The sequence below is a fragment of the Symsagittifera roscoffensis genome, chromosome 5, assembly GCF_963678635.1.
Source record: "Symsagittifera roscoffensis chromosome 5, txSymRosc1.1, whole genome shotgun sequence".
NCBI lineage: Eukaryota > Metazoa > Xenacoelomorpha > Acoela > Convolutidae > Symsagittifera > Symsagittifera roscoffensis.
Window position 1 is genome coordinate 45632027 of NC_087066.1, and position 18013 is coordinate 45650039.

Genomic DNA, 18013 nt, shown 5'->3' on the forward strand with positions numbered 1-18013 from the left:
TACGGCTGCATAAAATTGCCTGCAACTTCAATGTAGGTGACAATATCATATACAAGTTACCAACCATGTGAATGAAAATTGTCCCAGAATAAACGCTAACTGTAAACTTATTGAAGGCTTAAACAATGTGCTTGGAAAATACAAAAAGGGTTGTTAGAAGCCCGTTTACACAAAGATAACAGCCAGTGATTTCCGGCAACTGTGGTTCCTTTGGAATCGAAATCAACACTACGGTTTAAGCTAGCTAAAGCCATGATTTTCCAATTCAGACATAGCTATCGCAATCAAGGAATACTTTCTTCTTCATTTCTGGACGTGAAATCAAATTACCTCTCGAACGTTAGAGGAAAACTCAATGTCCGAATCATTTTCATGTTGCAAACAAATGAAAAGACAAATGTAATTTTCCGACTACCCACACCCTTCCCCCACCCCGCGCAAAAAAACAGGCCAAAAATGAAGTTTCTGAGCACTTTTGACGCGCGGTTTTTTGGCAGGCGGGCTCCCCCATAAAAATTGCAATTTGGCGCCAAAGGTGCCTTCTGAACAAACTTGAGCTTGGTCAAATAAAAATGGGTGTAGTAAAATAATACAAGTAGGGGAACCCTTCGGAAAAATTTGGAAACAAGAATTGAACGAGGCGTTCGCATAACACAAAACTTATGCAATACTAATGTAAACAATCTAACCATAAGAAGCATAGCTATTCTGCTGTTGTCTCGGGGTAATCTGTCCTTCGGATTCCGAATCACGACCAGCCGATCCCATCTCCCCCCTCCTCGGAGTTCGCATAGCGTCCCTTGCCATCTGGGGCGGCTGTCCGTTAGTGTACACGTGGTCTGGAGTGGAGTCCCACTGTTGCTCTTCGCCTTGTCTGGAAGCCCTTAGTTGGTTTCCGCGCCCTAGTGATGTCGGGGGACTGAACTGTATCGCTGAAAGAGGGAACACCTCTTGTAAATTTATAGTTAGAGCCAAGAAGAACTTCTTATCAGGAGACTAAAAAACGATAGGTACAATATAGACGAACAGTTAATACGAGCTCACTTTCAGTAAAAAGTTTTTCTTTCGTAAAAGCTAAAATGTAATTTCTATAGCGGCAAATATGTAAAAACCGACAATATAACTAGAAAGCACAGACCAGCTAAGACAATGAACACAGCGCGAACAGACAAGGTGGAATCTATTGTAATAACGGCGGAATCTATAGGTGATATTTGCATCCACCTGAATAGAGTAAAGTGCAACTCATCAGCATTGTTTATATAATCACCCAAATATTTGGAAATTCAAATTATAAGGAAGAAAACTTGAAACGATCAAGCATTTGCTTCTATGACAGAGGAAATATCTCGACCTCCATTAAACCCGGAAAAAATTGAAACGGAAGGAGAAAAAGCCTTTTTCTTGATTTTTTGATTTCCGGTTTCCTTAATAGAAAAAAAAATAGATTGACAGTTTAATACTCAAAAGTATATATTTGAGGGACGCTTCCTTCAAGTTACCTAGTTTTGAATTAAAGGAAATACGGCCGAATCTATCGACAAAAGTGACTGTTTTGGACACGAATAAGGCAGTACTACCCGTCCGTTAGCTAGATCCGGAAAAAACTGCTCGAAAAAATGAACTTTTTGAGGGACTATTGTTTTTGCGACCAACAACTATACAAAATTCAATGAACTCACATGGCGACTGTTCGGGAAACCCAATAGCATCTTCGTCGTTGAAGTATTTCTGCTCCCCCTCTCCGCCTCTTCCGGAATCAAATTCATCCCTTCCACTGTACCTGCTTCCACCGTTGAAATTTCCGCCGGCATAAACAGCAGGCAGTTGTGGTCTATCCGGGGGCATGTTGGGGTGATACACATTTTCGGAATAGGAGTTCGAAACATTTCCAGAAAATCTCCTATCAGACGGAGGACGTGAAACCCTGAAATCAAGAATTTTCTTTTCATTACTTTTATTGATAAAAAAGGAAATAAATTTACGTTGGAATAACAATTTTCGGCAAAATGAAAAATCATTCCACTATATTTGCAACTAAAGAATTCAAGAACTCGTTTATCGGTGATATATTATACAATAGGTGCAGGTTCAAATTAAATAGCTGGATCGCTTTTTGTTATACTTCGAACCACCAGCTTGCCCCCCTTTGTACTATTTTGAGATATCCATTTTTGGCTGGCTGACTCTAAAATTTTGGCTGACTGACTGGTAGAACTCAGAAAATCAAATTGGTCGCCCTAAAAAAATTTCAAAAATTTTTTTGAAAATCCGCCTGCCCTCGAGAAAATCCTAGATCCGCCCCTGCCTCGAATAGTATTAATAATTTATTTCAAAACCCAATTTTTTTTTAGCAAAAGAGTAAAATTTTAGTTTTTGACTAAAACTTTATCTGGCAGAGTAATGTATCTACAAAACTATCTTAACAAAATGTACAATTGACTGAAAAAAAACTATATTATGCATTACAGATCTCAAGTTTATTACACGCACTAAACTCAAAATTACCACCTATTGGAACATATCAACCATTTATCTCCAGAAAAAATGTTCTTGGTTTGAATTTGGGTCTTTTTCGTTATACGGCCCAAAAAGGAAAAACCACGCCTCAAAATTTTTATGAACCTAAATAACTGTGACAGTATGACAGAACACAAAACAAATTAAAATTCGTCACTTTTAAATTTCTATTGAGTTTGCGGAAGGCCAAAATCGAGCAATTTCCATCAAAATTTCGGAAAATTGATTCCTGTTTCGAACGTTTTGCCGCTCTCTCCAGATAAATTCACAGAGATACGAATCAATTTGGGTTCTAGCTGTTTCGCATTGGCATTTATTCCTCTTTTTCAAAAAATGTGTTCATTCTTTTTTGCTCTATTTCCAAGCCCTCTCAAAACACTAAAAAGATCCTTTTTTGTGAAAAATTTTCTGCGCCCCAGGCATTTAAAAAAAAACGCAAAAAATGATCCCCCTTGCAAAGATTTCATTTAAAATCAAGTGTATCCCCTCAAATTTAGTGTATGTGAGCCCACAGTTGACGCGTTAGAAAATTTGGTCGACCAAAAACAGATGAAACAGAGCCAAAGGTGACCTTATAGGTTTATGTGGACAAGGACCAAATCTCAGACACCCCTCCCCCTAAATCCGTCCGTTGTAGTAAGGAAAAGTAGAGTTTTAGACTTTGAGAGTTTTCGCTGTTAATTGAGTGCATGTGAAATACTAGCCTCATATTTTGTTCGTTCTCAGGGAGAGATACTGGTTGCTCCAAGTCCTGGTTGATCCCAATGTTAACCCGCTGTTCAGCTGTCACTACTCCAAAGTTATATCGCGGACTGAAACAAAACAACTTTAAGAATTTAGCAAAAAAAAACTGATACAACCTCAAGCTGCCTTCGGCTGCGGATAACTTAGAGGCAAAAACACCGGTTGTGAGCTAGGGCATGGCCGAGAAAGCTATCGAGATTAGGGTATTAGTCTTTGAAACATTTTTGGTTTCCGATTCTGAATTTAAGTGGTTTACCTTGACATTCCCTCATATGATTCGATCACAATTGCAGATTCATTGATACCCATCAATAAACCTTTTCGAACTTTTCAAAAAAAGATACGAGTTGCATCTTCTATCAAAACAATCACGTTCGCTCCTACCAGTATACCAGGTTACACGTAAAACAGCACCTACAACAAATTTTGGTGCATGTATATGTCACAATTTGATTTCATCAAAGTGTCTTTTCTCGACGCAATTCAAGCACCGAAGCTATCGGGACAACCGACTACCCACGAAGCAACAGTCTGATTGCCCTCTTTATTGTTTTACTTCAGGAAGCCTTAGAATGGTTAAACTCCTCTTCTGCTACGGGGGCATCATGCACTAAGGGCCGATCGCTGGAAATTTTTCAACCATTAGCTTACTTTGTTCAAACGACCCCAAATTTACTCTATCTTTATACTTATTTTCGAAAAGTTGAATTCTGAATTATTAACGGCTAGCATTATTTTCGGACAATGAGTGCTTCGGGCAAGAGGACTTACCGGCTCTTCTTCCATAAGAAAATTAGCATGTTACCGATGTGAAAGGTACAGAACGCGAACTAACCCGCGCGGACTGTTTCTCCTGCTCGATTTTGGAGTAGCTTCTGTACTGTGGCTGCTGCTTACACCTCGGCTACGATTGCCCTCACTACCTCTCCTGTGGTTATTCACATCCGGCGTGGACTGATTCTGGTTCACTTCCTGCAGCACCTGGCAAAGTGTTCAATGAAAAGTCTCCATTTTTCACTCAGTAATCACTGAGTAATAATTACATGCAATTTATCCATGTTTCCGATTTTTCTTTAGTATTCTGAGTAAAACTAGCTCAACTTAAATCTTTCTTACTTAGAAATCATATTAAATTGAACACGTCTTTTACCTGTTTATTCTGATTATGATCCAGTGAGTTGATATGTGGCAAGCTAATTGACTGTTGCGTAGGCTGCTGTTGCTGTGATATGTATTTTGGATGTAGGTTCAAGATATGTGAGGAGTTAATGGCTGGCACAGCAGTCGAGGATCTGCTCTCTGTGTCCGAGTAGTCGTCTACTTTCACGTGTGGTCTGTACTGGAAATTTGGATTGGGGGTGGGGCTCAATGTCAGACTGTTAGTTCTACTGCCTAGGTCAGACTCACTGAAACAACAGCAAAAATAAGTTTCTTCCAAATTATTTTAAGATTGTGGCGGGACTGTTAATGGAGAAATAGGAAAGTTCAGACCAGTTGAAAAAGAACATTCATTGTTTCCATAGAACAATATATATAGAGAGTACATAAGTATATGTATCAGATTTCTTCAACTGCTCGATTCTTTTTTATATTGATCGAAAATTTTTGATTCTAATCAAGAAAGTTATTTTCAATATAACTAATAGTTTTAAATTAAAGTTTCAATTCCAGAAAACAGCAAACAGATCATGTAACCGAGAAAAATTAAAATTAGGGATGAGATTACATTCATTGAGTGACTGATTAGTATCTTTTCCAATTAACCTAATGCTTCTGAGAGAAGCTGTCTCAGAACCCAGCTCCACCTAAAAGTATACAAAACATAGATGTCTTCCATTCGCTTTCATTCCTACAATAATTCTGTAATACTCATAGTTTTTTTGAACACCATCGTCATCAAATAAATTGAGAAAAACATCTTGAAAACCAATATCAAAAGTCAAACTATCGTCGTCAACTGAACCAAAAATCAGGTTTCTATTACCTCACAAACGGCGTCATGCCCTATGGAATAACGAAAGAGTTTATGATGATAAGCCAACTTTGTTACCTGTTCCAACTGCTCAGCTAGAGTCTTTCTTTCTTCTTCCAGTTGTTTACTCAGTTGCGCATATTTCAGCTCCTAAAAAACACGCAAAAACAAACAGTTAAGCTAAGGGAAAAACTTAAAAATCACAAAGGCAAAAAGTGACTGGAAAATGTGCGCACGGAGGCAAAGCAGAGACTATCACCACTTGCAGATGAACCAACCAAATTGTTTAAAAAAACTTCACAAAAAGTGTTTATTGTTTCAAAAAATTCCAAAAAAGCAAAATCTTGGAACTGACTTACGCACAATTTAAGAAATTTCACGAACAGAGGCACAGCGAAGCTTCGCACAACTTCGAATACAACACATACATAGCATGACAAACTAATCGACCAAAATCAAGATCAAAGACGCAGAAAGCATTTTTTTATCTACCAAAAAATTTTCAACATTAGTCTTGATTTTTTCTTGAAAATCTTCAAGACAATATGCCAAGAAGTAAAACAGTCGATATTAAAATTGCATCAAGTTAAAACTTACAAAGCCGTAGAAAAACGACAATTCTTGAGCAGACACAAGTTGCGCCGTAAAAAAAAATTGTTATAATTATGGTTTCTGCGATTCGCAGAGGATCTATGAAAGGCTATCCAGCCTGTCTAAGCATAGTCCGTTTCTCTTATTTCCCCATTCCAGGCTGAGTTTTTGTGTTGAGCGAGTCTCTTTTTTTTGCGACTCAAGGCCGTTTTTTGCGTCTAGAACTTTCAAGTGGTACCACTATTGCAGCCGTAATCGGTCAGGCCGTGGTAGACCTGAAGCTAGAGGTCAAGTGAGAGCTCGTCCTCACACACTAATCTTGACATGACATGGCAGGTCTCTAAGCCAATTCATTACCCAAAACCCAAAAGCTTTTCAGCCGAATAAAGAGGACAAAACAAATTAAATGAAAAAATAAACAGACATATTAGAAGCGGATTTGGTCAGTTTTCAACTAACATAAAAATGAACAAGCGCGTAACGCACCTACGGTGCTTCGAACAGAATAATGTATGTAAAAACTGCTTATATATAAAACCGAAAGAAATGCAACCAAAGCAATAGACGGGAGCATCCAACAAAGCTTTTAAACCTTAAATGTTCTTTTTAAATTGAAGCGGCCAAATCTCCAAAACCCCTGGGTTTCAGATCTTCGTAATTGGAACAAAACAAAACCCGTAAATGGCCACAGCATACAAGTGCACTTCCTATTTTCAACTATTTCGTTGACAAAATCACTGAATTCATGAATGAGACTATTGTTTAACTTAGTTGTTTCCTTTCATTAGCCCGCCTTGCGTATATCATTTGCTGCCATCAAAGGATACATATAGCGTAAATAATTTGAAAACCTCTCACTTTTTTCTTAGTTTGATTTGTAGTTGAATAAAAAATTATGAAAAAACGTCATTTGTCAAAACAAACAATTTGCGTTATAATATCAGAATGACGGCCACACCTGCAAGAACTAGAATAAACCTGACTTCACTCCAACAATGCGTCGGAAATTTCGAATTTTGAAAAATACTAATTTTCAATTACGAAGTTTTTTGAAAACTCATAAAATCGACAAATCCAGGAAAGTGAAATGCGTTGAGCAGTCGTCTTTGGAGTCCAGATTTAAAATTCCTGAGAGTATCTGACAGCACCCCACCAAAGTGCTGAGAAAATTTTCAAGACAAATGTATGATTGACACTTTTTTTGATAATATTAACCCAATTTGAGAAAACTGGATCAATCAGTAAACTTTCTTAAAATTAAAATTTCGCTGGGAAAGCTGATAATTACATTCAATTTTCGAAACTTCACAATTTCGCTGTTTGATATTGGGAATTGCCTCGTAAAATAGACGAATAAATATAACTTAAATAGAAATCAAAAATTAAACCGCCAAAAAGTAAATTTGAGCATGAACAAATTATTAGACTTTTCCTGAAAAAAAAGGAAAAAAATTATCGCGAACTGCCAAAGAATCTGAACTATATTCTTCGACTCTTAAAAATGGCATGTCTCGGAAGCTAAGATGATTTGAGCAGTCAAACTTGGAGGAAAGAATTGCAACCTGAGAGTACCCTCAGAATAGCCTTATTACAGGGTTGGGAGTTAAAGATCTAGTAAAGCTGTCTCTTTAATCAATTTTTTTAACTATTGAAAATGTCTCGGAAAACGTCTCTAAAATGATTTCAGCACTTAAAATCGGAAACAAAATTAATTATATAAACCCCCAGAGACTACCCTGGTAGCAACAACAGATTGGGAATCACAAATTCTTTGACTGTTCAAATCTAAGTTTTCTACAAAATTGAAGAAAAAAAACGTTAAAAACGTCATACCCCGAAAACAACAAGGATTTGCGCAGTCATAGTTGGAGACAAGATTCGCAGTCCCTAAGCCTACCCTGGCAATACCAAACTACAAAATAGAAACCCAACTACAAAATAGAATGAAGATATTAATTTCCTGTAAACTTTTGAAAAAAAACACAAAAATTGTCGTATCTGGTCGTAAAAAAACTGAAAACTAAGCGCTAAAACACCCCACTATTAGATTGCTAATTTAAAACTTGTTGAAAAGACACTGAAGTCAAACAACAAAATCGAAAAAAATGTTAACCATAGCAATATACGATATAGCTTAAACGTGAAAGAATTCTTTGGTAAAACATGCAAAAATGTTACGTTGAAAAAGCTTAACTATGGAAGATAGTGAAGCCCGCATTTACATAGATAACAGATAGATAGATTTCGAATAGATTGTGCATTTAAAATTTATGTATGTTCAAAAACTTTCTGTTCGTTGACGAAAGTACAGGTGGCCATTACCAATTTGGTCATCTAGAGAACCAAATTGTTAACGGGAAAAAGATTCTAGTTCCCGGTTGCAATAGTCTTGCTTATCGCATCACTTAAACACGGATAGTATTTCGCATCAGACGCGAACTTATAGACAATGAGCTGAAACATAAAAAGATCTTTTGAAAACTAGACAGATTCACCGACACTTCAAACCGAGAACAACCAAGTCGGAAATCCTAATTTTTAGACTCAATTAGAATAAGGAATAACGTTTCATATCGAAATAGTTCAAATGAACATTGCATTTGAGGTTTTTGCAGCCAGATTTTAGTTCCTCATCCCCCGCTACCTCATACGCACAACAAATACTACGAAAGATTTGAAAAGATTCTTCTGATGAGATGAGATAACATTTTTATTGTTCCACGCAAAATCAAAGTCTAAAAAACCGCCCTTACAGCTTAATTTTGAGAAAACTAAGCGAGATAGTTAAACTAAAAAATATTTAGTTTTTTTGTGGAAACAAGCTCAAAAAGATTAGTTTAACGCTTACACCTTACTAAGAGCTGCTAAAATTCTCAACAAGAATCTGACCCAGAAAGTAGTGTTTAGTTTTTCTTGACTTCGCAGCGAGAACAAAAGATTAAAAGTTTCGTGAGAAAAAAACTACTTACAATTTTTGAAAAATCAAAGTTGTTACAAAAATAACTGCTGATAGCACAACAACATTTGATTCGGGTAAAATGTTTTTCCAGCCAAATTTGACTACTTCAAGGAAAGCTCGTAGTGGGTCAAGTGTGTAATCATATTAAAAAATTGGATTCTCAAAAACTTTCAAAAAATTTTCTGTTGAGAAAAACTGGTATGCATTTCTCGTTTACAGACTAAGTTACACGAAATTCGACGAGAGACCTGCCAATTGTAACCTGAATTTGCTTAAACTTAGCAATATTTCTTGCATTATATCTTAATTTAATTGCCGTTTCTAAAAAAAATAAAACAGAGGCTAAGCTGAGCTTCGCATCACTTGCGATACAAATGAAGAAAGCCGCTAAGTCGGGAAAAATCAAAGGTGTCGGCATAACTAGACCGATCAAAAAAATAAGACTAGTTTTGAAACATAAAAATGCACCGACAATAGAATAAGAAATTAGCATCGAAAAAAACTTGTCAAGGTTACAAAGCCGGAAAAACCTCAGCAGAAACCCTTTAAGCCGAAAAAAAATAAACAAGACTTAAGCCTTATAAAAAGTCCCCTTCCTCCTCAAAACTTATAAGCTCCCCTCCTCCTCAAAAACACACACAAGCTACTTTTTTTAATTGTCAACTGAAACAAAATAAAGCCACTTAGCCAGTATAATATATGCGAAACCTATTAACCGGAAAAAATGATCAAAGTCGAATAAAATTCTTATAACTTAAGACTAATAAAAATTAATTAAATCCCCCTCGCCCTCAAAACACAGACACGCACACACAGACTTTTTCGCTCGTCCTCGAAAGACGCAATATGAGGCCATTAAGCCGATGTACCATTCACCGAAACCAATCAAGCCGAAGAAAAAAGAAAAAAATGATTAAGCTGAAAAAAATTGTTCATGAAAAAATTGAACTATAATTTTTATTAAATTTTTTAGCATCTTGTTCGCTCCAGAAATGAGCATTAAAATTATTTTTCCTTTAAAACGACTCAAAAACAGATCACTAAGCCAATAACATAAAAACCGGCCGAAATCATTTGTGGCGGAATAAATGTTTTAAGCAAAAAGTCCGAAGTCAAGGTTAATAAAATTATTAACGGCGGAAATAAATTAGCAAACTTAAAGCAACTACAAGGTTAATTGCGAACAGCTAAACAGAACGTGACAACTAAGCCATAACATAAGCAGATAAACAATCAGCCGACATTTTTGAAACGGAAAAACAACAGGTCCTGTTAGATTCTGATCCAGGATCTTTGCCATCCCAGGCGTATTCGTTACCACAGGCCAAGAACGCCAAGAAATTCGATGAACATTATAAATTGAACTTAAATTTGTCATTTCTATTTTTGACCATTCTGCGATCAAAATTATTTACGCGAAAAAAGTCTAGTACCCGAATGCAATGCCCTTGCTAATTGCAAGAGTAATAATCCAAAAACCTTGGACAAAAAACTGATTAATTAATTTTATGTTTAAGCTTTCTAGATACGTTTTTTGCCATTTTAGATTTTTTTTCGTCTATCAGTTTAATCGAAACATTCTGTGCTTACGCACAGCAACAGACTATACTTGATCTGTGAGCTTTTAGTGGAAGAATTTAAAACTAAGCCAAAACGAATGGATTTTATAGGTTTGAAAAACAAGTATCAGTTAATGATCATCAAATCGATTGTTTCGAGCCCCGTTTTCTTGACACAAGCAAAGAAAAAACATGATGATCAATTCAAGATACGATATATCACCCAACGCCGTACGAAGCTTTCATGAGCGACCTGATTTTTCGCATGAAACCAAATATCATGCAAAAGCGTCCTCAATTTCAATTATGTAACGCGCCTATTTAAAAATATATTCGACAAATTTGAATTGGAATACCAACAAAAAAAAATTTATCGTTTGCATTTTTTAAAACTGAATCCGGGTATGAAGATTTCAGTTTTCAGCATAAGCAATGGGTTTTTCTAGATGCTTGATAATTTTCATGAAGCATTGAAAATCCACTCTTAATGAGCAAGTTTTTCACTTAAATTGCGTCGATTGGCGTGAACGAACGTGTTAATCAGCTATTTGATCAGCTATTCGAACAAGCACACTTAAACGCCATTAGAAACATTTTCTTCGGATAACAGAAACTGGCATTTTCAGCACCAGAATTATCAGGTGAGTCGTTTAAGCCAATTTCTATATGTTCAAAACAAATCCTATCAATTTATTATTCGTAATTAAAAAATTTAGTTTTCGAAAAATTTATTAGTAAAAAATTCCTGTTACACATTCAAATCGATAAGTATGACCACACGTATACAAAACGTTTTCTCACATGTTTTCAATTTAACTTGCTTATCAAATTGATTAAATTAATAAATTATATGCGGTTTCCAAGCCAATAAAGCCTCTCTAGCCAAGGAAACAAAAACACTTCGAGGGCGGGCAGTCTTAACAAGCTACTGCTCAATCTATTAGTTTTGAAGCCAAGCCAATTCTACTTAAGCTTTTATTTCCGCAATTTAAGTTCAAATGACCTCGTTAATACCCAAGTCGCCCTCCTAATTGTCGCTATTTGCCTAGGGTTGTCCTACAACTTTCCCCGTAAATTAAGCAATAAAATCAAGTTACCATCAAATACACCAACCCAGAGATCCTGAAAACTTCCTGTTGAACTTGCTGTATTACTGAATATTTACATAACCAATTTGGCTATTTTAGTTCTACTTTATCAATTTTGAACTCATATACTACGAGCATATCTAATCTTTAATGGTTAGGTTTATCATATTTAACAATAATTACTTTCTTCAAAACTTCTAAGATATCTACTTGGCTTCCAGCATCATTTCTTTTCTTTTAAATTTGGCTCTTTATTTTCAAGCATCTATACAATAGGCCCTTTAAGAACCTTTTAGAATTCAAAAACTTATCGCTTATACTTCTGGCTCCTGGGCATTAAAATACAACTCAAAAGAAGTTTATTGAATTCAATGAAGAACAAAAATTGACTGGTTCTATTTTCAAATTACATACTATAGTTCATGTTCTGCATTCTAATTATAGTCAGTTATACCAAGAAGTCATTTCCGGAAATCATCAATTCTAAGAAACCGGGTCATCGGTTAGACCTTCTGCTCTTGGTTAAATTGCATGAGCCGATAATTCATCACAGGTCACACATTTCAAATATTGACACTCAGTTTTCATTTCATTTCAAAAATCGACTATTTGTGGCAGCAATTTCTCATATAAAGGGAGGGTTATTTTAACTTTTTAAAATCCCATTTCGTTAAAAAAACTGAAAATATTTGAGCCTATCTGTCAGCAAAGAGTTACCGAATTCTTCGATACCTTCGATTGGTTCATTGTTCATTTCCTTACGCTTCGTTTGATTCTTGTTCACGCATTTTTTGCAATTGATTAATGCACTTTGCTAACTTTGCTTAATTTTCTGGAAACTTCAAACACGTTTTTCTCAAGTTGCGTTAAGTTTAGACAAAAAGAAAGAGGACAAAAGTTGCTTGGATTTTACCGAAATTGATATTGTGTAATTTTTTTGTGAGATTCGAGTCCAAAATTTTTGTTCCCTATAAGTGAATTGTTTTTGTTCGATTCGGTTGTTTTCGAATAAAGCAAAAACTACTGGACCAATTTTCAAACCATAACAATTCCGGTTAAATTCAAAGCAACTTTTATCCTTATCAAGTTTTGTCTTAAGTTAAAAAAAGTTAAGAAAAACTGAAAATTTGAAACTTTCAGCTTAGTTCATTTTATCCGGTCAAAAAAATCAGCACACTTTATTGAGTTTGTTCAGCACCAAAAGTAGTTTTGTAAGTGAATTTGAATAATTAAAAAAAAAGGCGTGAACAAAAGCAATCAAGAATAATGCAAAGTATCATAGACTTCGATGACTCTTTGCTGCCTAATGCAAATAGATTTGCATGAATATCTTATATAATAGTGAAATATCAATAATAGTGTTTTTTGATATTATGTGCTAAATTAATTCATCAAAAAACATTGAGCAATTCATATACGTACGTAGCAAGTTAATACTTTGACAGATTGCTACCTTTTTTCGACCCCCCCCCCCCCCTGTGCAAGGAATAACCTTGCAACGAATGAATAACCATGCAACGGATAAGCACAGTTCATAAATGCGACAAAAATACTCAATTGTTATATTTTGTCATCACTCCAGAATCGTCTCAATTTAAAAAAAAATGGACACACCCAGAAGAAGTCAGAAATCGAGAGCAGTTACCCCCGAAGTGACAGCTACTCCTAACAACACCGAGCAGAGTAGAATGCTAGGCAGAGATGCCGAAAGGCAGGGTGATTAACTAATCAGCAGAAAAAATAAATTATCACAATTGCTTCAAAAAGGTGCAGCATCAATGTGTTTCAAAACTAACCCATAACTCCTGCTCTGGGAAGGATTTATAAATATCACTCAGATAATCTTCAGCCATTGTAGTTTAATATTGAAAACTGAATATACCAAATTTTCTCGACACCAAGAAATTTAATACGTTCACAAAGGGGGCGGACGTCTCTTCTGCCGACCCAAAGGGTCCCCCTTTGGTACTATTTCAAACATCCAAATTTGGCTGACCGACACTAAAATTTTTCTACGGCCTTCGGTATCAAATCTGACCCTCCCCTCGAGAAAATCCTATATTCGCCTTGCATTTACAGATTGCCTCACTTGCCGTTTCTTCTGAGTATCCGATGAGGAAAAAAAAGCTTAAAAAAATAACAGTTTCCAATTTTTGATTACAATCAAAACAAGTTGTTTCGTGCATTTTTCTGTTAAAGACTGGAAGAATATAACGAAGATATAACCTTCCTTCTTTAGTCACCCTGCCGCTAGATCTCGATACCTTACCGGTGATACTTCTCGCAGCGAGGGAAGCGCTGTGGAGCGCAAAAAAGAACGCCGATCAGGTTTAGCAGAAGTGATGATGCTATTCTTCTACCTAATATGCGTGGCGATTGTTGCTGTTGTCATTAACTTCGCCGTTCCGGTTCACAAGCGAGGCTTTTCGTGCTCGGACGCTGAGATTATGAAGCCCAATTTGGGAGAACAGACAGTGCCATCTTGGGCTTCGCTTTTGACCGGACTGCTTATAGTGATGTTTTCAGTCTTAGCGACAGATATCATCAACTTTTGCTTGGACAAGGTACAATTTGCACAATCTGTGTTTTGATTATAACTCGAATGCTAAAAAAGGATAGCCGACCGCTTTCTGTGCAGGAAGCACAGAATGTTCCGACCAAAGTTATCTTTGCGAAAAACTAGAACTTTTACAGTATACTGGTATTTTTGAAGGGAATCGTAGAAAACTATAGGAATCGCGAAACTTCAAGGTTAATTGGATCAATTTTTCAGAATTTTAGTCACAATTGAAGGAAAATTCAATGACATACTATCTCGACTAGAATTTGCACGAACACCTCATTTCAACTAGAAGCCTTAGTTCGCACTGTGAGATGGTCAAGGAAAAAAAACATCTCAAAAACTAAAAAAAAACGCATCCATATTTTCAGCCTCCTGATTCAGATAAAAAGAGCGAGGAACAAAAGAAACACGAAAAGAAAATGATGCTTTACTTCATGTTAAAGAACCTCATTGTTGGTGCATGTGTTTATGCCACTACTATGCTCATGGTGGGCATTGGAAAAGTAGTCGTCGGGGAACTAAGACCTGACTTCTTGGAGGTGTGCTTCGGAGGTCAAAAGGTCAGGTTTAAATCAACATTTTCAAACAAAATCAGGCTAAGTCACATTTACGCAAGACTTAAGCAGGGTATTGCTGGCAGAGAACAAAAAAAGAACGCCAGCAAGTTAACAAACTAAACAAACTTCTTTATATATTGGTATACGGAAAAAAACTTTTTCTATTCGATTCTTGTTGCCACAATTAAAATTACAAAAGATTATACCTCCCTGCTGAGAACATCACTTTAAAAACCCTTACTTTGACCTAATTAAAGGTGATATTTTGATCACGCGCCCTCCCAGCACCAAAACCGAAGATCCTCCCTGACCCCGTTACTATTACTATTCCAGGGCTATCTAGACTTCTGCAGAGAGCAATTAAACAAGATGAACGTGAGTGATGTGAGCGGAGTGCCCCTTTACATCCCAGTTGAAGGAGACAAAGATGTGTGCACTACTGCGGACAAGAAAGAAGTAGAAGATGAGAGAAAGAGTTTCCCCTCTGGTCACACTGCATCTGTGTGTGCACCGGCCATGTTTGCACTTATATACATCAACCTAGAGGTACTGGCAACATAGCCAACAGGAAATTGGAAAAGAGCCAATGAATGTCTGGAAACGGAAAAAATATAAATTGACTTTATATAAATAAAGTCAAACAATAAGTATAAAACTGACTTGTTTTTTGAAAAAACTTTCGACGTTCCCAGAAAGTCTTACAGCTCTTTGAATTTAACAATTTATGATTGACATTTTTTGATAAAATTAACCCAGTTTGAGAAACTGGATCAATAGGTACAATTTTTATATGGCTGGAAAATCTGATTTAGAGTAAAGGACGTAGTGAATACTCTTATGGTAGTGTTTTTTTAGGAAAGCCTAAACTTGTTCACGCTCAATTTTTGCTTTTCGCGGTTTGACTTTTTAAGTTCACTTCATTTCCTTTTTTAAAAGGAAGGTAAACTCCCCAATCAAACGGCAAACTGTAAAAATCACGAAAAACGTGATCGACTCCTTTTAATTTCGAAAATGGAATTTCATTATCAGATTACCCAGCGCAATAAAAAGTTTACCTATTGATCCAGTTTTCTCAAATTGATAAAAAAAGGTCAAATATAAATTATCCGTAAAACTCAAAGATTTTAAGGGCATATCTTTAAAATTCGCAAGTTGAAATTTTTACAATAAAAAAGTCAGTTCATTTTCTGTTTCCTGCTCGTTTATTACTCTTTTCCAACTGTCAGTTGGCTAGGTTAGTTAAATTCCATTTTTGAAATTTAAAGTCGATCACGTTTTTGGTGACCTTTACACTTTTCCCGTTCGATAGTTTAGTTTGGCTTCCTTTTAGCATAGAAAATGCACTGAACTTGAATAGAAATCAAAACCGCGAAAAGATTTTTTCAAAATTAAGCGTGAACAAATTTGAATTTTACTAAAAATATAATAAAAAAAATCACCATGATCTATAGATTCTGAAATACTGTAATCGACTCTTAAAAAAGAGCAATCTCCTGATTTTGAGCTATATTTTGTATTTAGCTGACACATTTTTGAAAATTTAGCTTTCGCATGTAAACTTTTTTTGCGAAATAGATCATTTGCTTCTTTTAATCAATTTCATCTTATTTTTTGCGACTCTCTGTTACAACTTAGAAGGACGCGTTCACGGATCACAGTTAAGGAACCTATGCAACCATCTCAACAAAATAACTGACAGCTCCATTTTCTGCAAAAATATTTCACTATCTTGCATAAGTTTCAAAATATTCAAAAACAACCAGGAATATTTATGAATCAATTATTTTCTGAAAAAATCTTTGCTACTACTTACGATTCGATAAATTTCAGTCTTCAAGATTGATTTTTCTCAATTTTCTTTCAGTTAAGAAACACGTTTGTGAGAGTCATGAGTTTCATGTGGCAGTTCTTCGTGATCGCAGTTACATTGTGGATCTCGGTGTCGCGAATAGGAGACAACAAACACCACATGCGAGATGTGGCAACGTCCGCCCTACTATCTCTAGGAGTCGCTATCATATTCTACTTATTCTTACGCTTCCACAACACTTCACGTCCCTCAAAACTCAATTAGAACGATTTAAAATAGAAAGAAAAGGTAAACACTATAAACGCCCTAAGATCTGGAACCCATTTCCGAGACTGAAAAAAACAAGGCCAGCTCAACGGATCGAAACCAAGATGGTAGGTGGAAAATGATGGAAGATTGGCTAATCAGCACCATTTTTCCAAATTACAGATTGAAACGTTAGGCCATTGCACAATTTTTATGACACCATTACATCATTACTTGAAGTTTAGTTCCACTTGATGTGTTTTTTTTTTAATTCGATCCGTTGAAAGAACGTACTCTCCTGGATAAACAAATGTATATACACACTTTCCTTATTGTTAAAATTCTTCAGTGAAATTGAGTTAAAAGCCTCAAATCATTTCAATTCAATATCTAACTATATCATTTTTTCAAGCTTGAGATCTGTAGCATGCAAGTTTGTGATTTTGTTGAACTAGTATGCCAGATAGAATTTAACATGTAAGTTTTTCAATAATAACAATAGATACTTCTGTTTAACAGTTGTAACTAAAAAAAAATCTGTTTGTCTTGAAAAATTTTACCGCCAGCACATTTGACGCTTACGCTACCAAGCTAACTTAAGGCATTCAAAGCAAACTAATGAAATGTTTAAACATGTGATAGTTTTACCATACCACGATGACGAATAGATGAATCGTTACTTTTTTGAAGTGAAGTGCCGCAAAAGAATGACGGCTTTGGCAATAAAAACAAACGCTGAACTATGAAGTAAAACTTTTAGATATCTAAGTTTTTTTTATATATATGTGAGCCTATCTCTTTACAATCTATTCGATTAAATCACTAGTTTCCAAATCGATTGTACTAGCTCTCCCAAATTGTTTAAAAGACCCTTTCGTCCAAAATTTCTGAGCCGCGCCAACTTTCGGTAGATGTGCTAAAGAGTCGTTTTTAAAAGATATTGCCTTAAAAAATTACCACATTCGGGGCGGTCTCACTCTCTAGTAGATTTGCAGCTCCGTGAGCATTAAAAACATTAATTGGCGGGTTGATTGACTTAAAATTGGCGTCATAAAATAGTACCACTGAACTCTATGGGCGCATCAGAGTTTGGATATAAATAACTCGATACGCAAAAATATTGCCTATAATCACAACAATCAATTGCACAATTTTATATGCGGGTAGAAATCACTTAGCTGAAAACAATTCCACGAAAAATTCTGGTAAAGTTTTCTGGACTTGGGAAGTATGAAAAAAACGTTCAATATAATAACAAATTGGTTGAAGTGCAATAAAAATCCACGCGGTAATAGTTCAGCCAAAAAGCAAAAAAATATTCAAAATAAAAAATCCTAGGATGGATATTTCACTTCAAAAAAAACTACTGACGGTGGCCGGGCTTCTAATACTAAATATTGCCAC

General features: G+C 35.8%; 3 protein-coding genes across 4 annotated transcripts in view; 1 reads left to right on the top strand and 2 right to left on the bottom strand.

Annotated features, from left to right (window-relative positions):
- LOC134846442 (uncharacterized) overlaps window positions 1–18013 on the bottom strand; it is a 412051-nt gene that overhangs the window by 193646 nt on the left and 200392 nt on the right. The window lies entirely within an intron of this gene.
- The window catches only part of LOC134846752 (plakophilin-4-like), a 32247-nt gene that overhangs the window by 11786 nt on the left and 2448 nt on the right, over window positions 1–18013 (bottom strand). Inside the window, exons 2-8 of the mRNA XM_063864142.1 lie at window positions 5315–5386; window positions 5029–5069; window positions 4415–4670; window positions 4100–4245; window positions 3225–3332; window positions 1683–1927; window positions 690–932 (exon numbers count right to left, since the gene is read on the bottom strand). Coding sequence (XP_063720212.1) covers window positions 690–932; window positions 1683–1927; window positions 3225–3332; window positions 4100–4245; window positions 4415–4670; window positions 5029–5069; window positions 5315–5386 — 1111 coding nt within the window. The remainder of the gene's footprint in view (window positions 1–689; window positions 933–1682; window positions 1928–3224; window positions 3333–4099; window positions 4246–4414; window positions 4671–5028; window positions 5070–5314; window positions 5387–18013) is intronic.
- On the top strand, window positions 11275–16801 carry LOC134846316 (phospholipid phosphatase 2-like). Of its 2 annotated transcripts, none has more exons than XM_063863621.1 (6): window positions 11275–11986; window positions 12965–13144; window positions 13688–13997; window positions 14365–14556; window positions 14887–15099; window positions 16418–16801. In XM_063863621.1, exons 2-6 carry the CDS (start codon window positions 13038–13040, stop codon window positions 16625–16627), a joined length of 1032 nt encoding a protein of 343 aa, XP_063719691.1. In that variant the 5' UTR covers window positions 11275–11986; window positions 12965–13037; the 3' UTR covers window positions 16628–16801. The 2 variants fall into 2 exon arrangements, with proteins under 2 accessions (XP_063719691.1, XP_063719690.1); XM_063863620.1 differs by having other exon boundaries at window positions 13016–13144.